Below are 1,553 nucleotides of genomic sequence, written 5' to 3'. Positions count from 1 at the left end.
CGGGGTTTCACCGTGTTAGCCAGGATGGTCTCGATCTCCTGACCTCGTGATCCACCCGTCTCGGCCTCCCAAAGTGCTAGGATTACAGGCGTGAGCCACCGCGCCTGGCCTTTAGCACAACTTTAAAAACATTTTTGTTTCTTATAAACAGCCCTCTACTGTGATATGCGGACTCTAAGTTGATGCACTAACACAGCTCAGAGCCCGGTTTCACCCCTCTAAGGCCTCCCGCGCTGGGCAGCTGCACTGGGCCACACAGGGGTCGGCCACCCACCACCCTAGCAATGCAGTAACCGAGGGGGCGTGGTCAGTCAGGGGCGTGGTCAGTCGATGGGGGCGTGGTCACCCAGGGGCGTGGCCAGCCAAGGGTGACCCAGTCTTCGCCCACCAGGAGTTCTTCTCCACGTTTCACTCCCAGCCTTTGGGGGTGAGCAGCTCCCTATTCCTGTGACTTTAGGGGTGCTGCCTGACCCTGACCCAAGTATGGGCGTAACGTGGCCCAGACCGTCGGACTGCAGACCCCGCCCCCGCCCCCGCAAGACCTTGCTATCTGTGGCAGGCACACAGGGACCCCCTCTGGGACCTCGCTATCTGTGGCAGGGACACAGGGAGACACAAAGGCACGAAGGGACGCAGAGAGACGCAGGGACTCCGGGAGGCTGCAAGGCTGTGGCTGTGGCCATGGCCCAGGCTGAGTGGGGGCTGGCACCCGCAGGTTCCTTGTTGGGAGAGCTGGAGCCCCTCCTATGCAGCTGGCTCTAGTGGGCTCTGCCTCCAAGTTGACAGCCCCATTTGGTGCACTGCCCCTCCGCCCTGGGCGCCAGTTTGAGGATGGCTGTGGGCCCACTCTCTACCCTCCTGGTCTTTACGGTGGCCTGGACTGCACACCCACCCCTTCCCTGGGAACACAGTTCGAGGGCTCAGCACCGGCTGCAATGCCCCAGGACGCCGCCCCCATCTTTACCTTGGCCTTGCCCAGGAAATCCACGGGCTCCAGGTGCTCCAGATGCCGCCGGTGGGGCCGGAAGACCTCGCCCCTGGGAACCTGCCGTGGCGGCAGTGAGCCCTGTCTCTGGAGGGGGTGGGCATCCAGCAGATGCAGATGGGGTGACCGACCAGGCCTGCAGCTGCAGAGCCCCTGTGCCTTGGAGCAGCAGGGGCCGCTTGGGCCCCCCACCCCCTTCCCACAGGCCACAGGAAGCCCCCGCCTGGCACCCGAAACTGGGCACTAGGGCCATCTCCCTCCAGAAGCTTCTTCATCTCGTGAAATTGGTCTTGAGGGGCTGTGGTAGGCACCAGCCCAAAACCATGACCGGGTTGGCACTCCTCACCTGCACTTGGTCCAGGGCTGAGTCCAGGCCATTCAGGGACCCCTCCGGCCACTTGGACATGGCCTCCCTTAGGCTGCCGGCCGCCTCTGTCCAGAGCCCCAGCTGGCACTGTGCCGACGCCACATTGTATAGCACCTGGGAGTGGGGCCAAGGTGATGGCAGGGGCCTGATCCCCCACCCAGACTCTCCCCCGTTCCCCCACCCAGCTCCTTCCTCAATCCT

General features: G+C 63.7%; 1 protein-coding gene across 1 annotated transcript in view; it reads right to left on the bottom strand.

Moving 5' to 3' along the window:
• Positions 1 to 1,553, bottom strand: part of NOXA1 (NADPH oxidase activator 1) — a 32,554-nt gene that overhangs the window by 9,577 nt on the left and 21,424 nt on the right. The window contains exons 3-4 of the mRNA XM_011985181.1: positions 1,332 to 1,551; positions 965 to 1,072 (exon numbers count right to left, since the gene is read on the bottom strand). Of these exons, the coding sequence (XP_011840571.1) occupies positions 965 to 1,072; positions 1,332 to 1,551 (328 nt within the window). The remainder of the gene's footprint in view (positions 1 to 964; positions 1,073 to 1,331; positions 1,552 to 1,553) is intronic.

This window comes from Mandrillus leucophaeus, unplaced genomic scaffold, assembly GCF_000951045.1.
Source record: "Mandrillus leucophaeus isolate KB7577 unplaced genomic scaffold, Mleu.le_1.0 Scaffold28, whole genome shotgun sequence".
Taxonomy (NCBI): Eukaryota; Metazoa; Chordata; class Mammalia; order Primates; family Cercopithecidae; genus Mandrillus; species Mandrillus leucophaeus.
The sequence above is the reverse complement of the archived record's forward strand: the minus strand, read 5'-3'. Positions and strand labels throughout refer to the sequence as shown.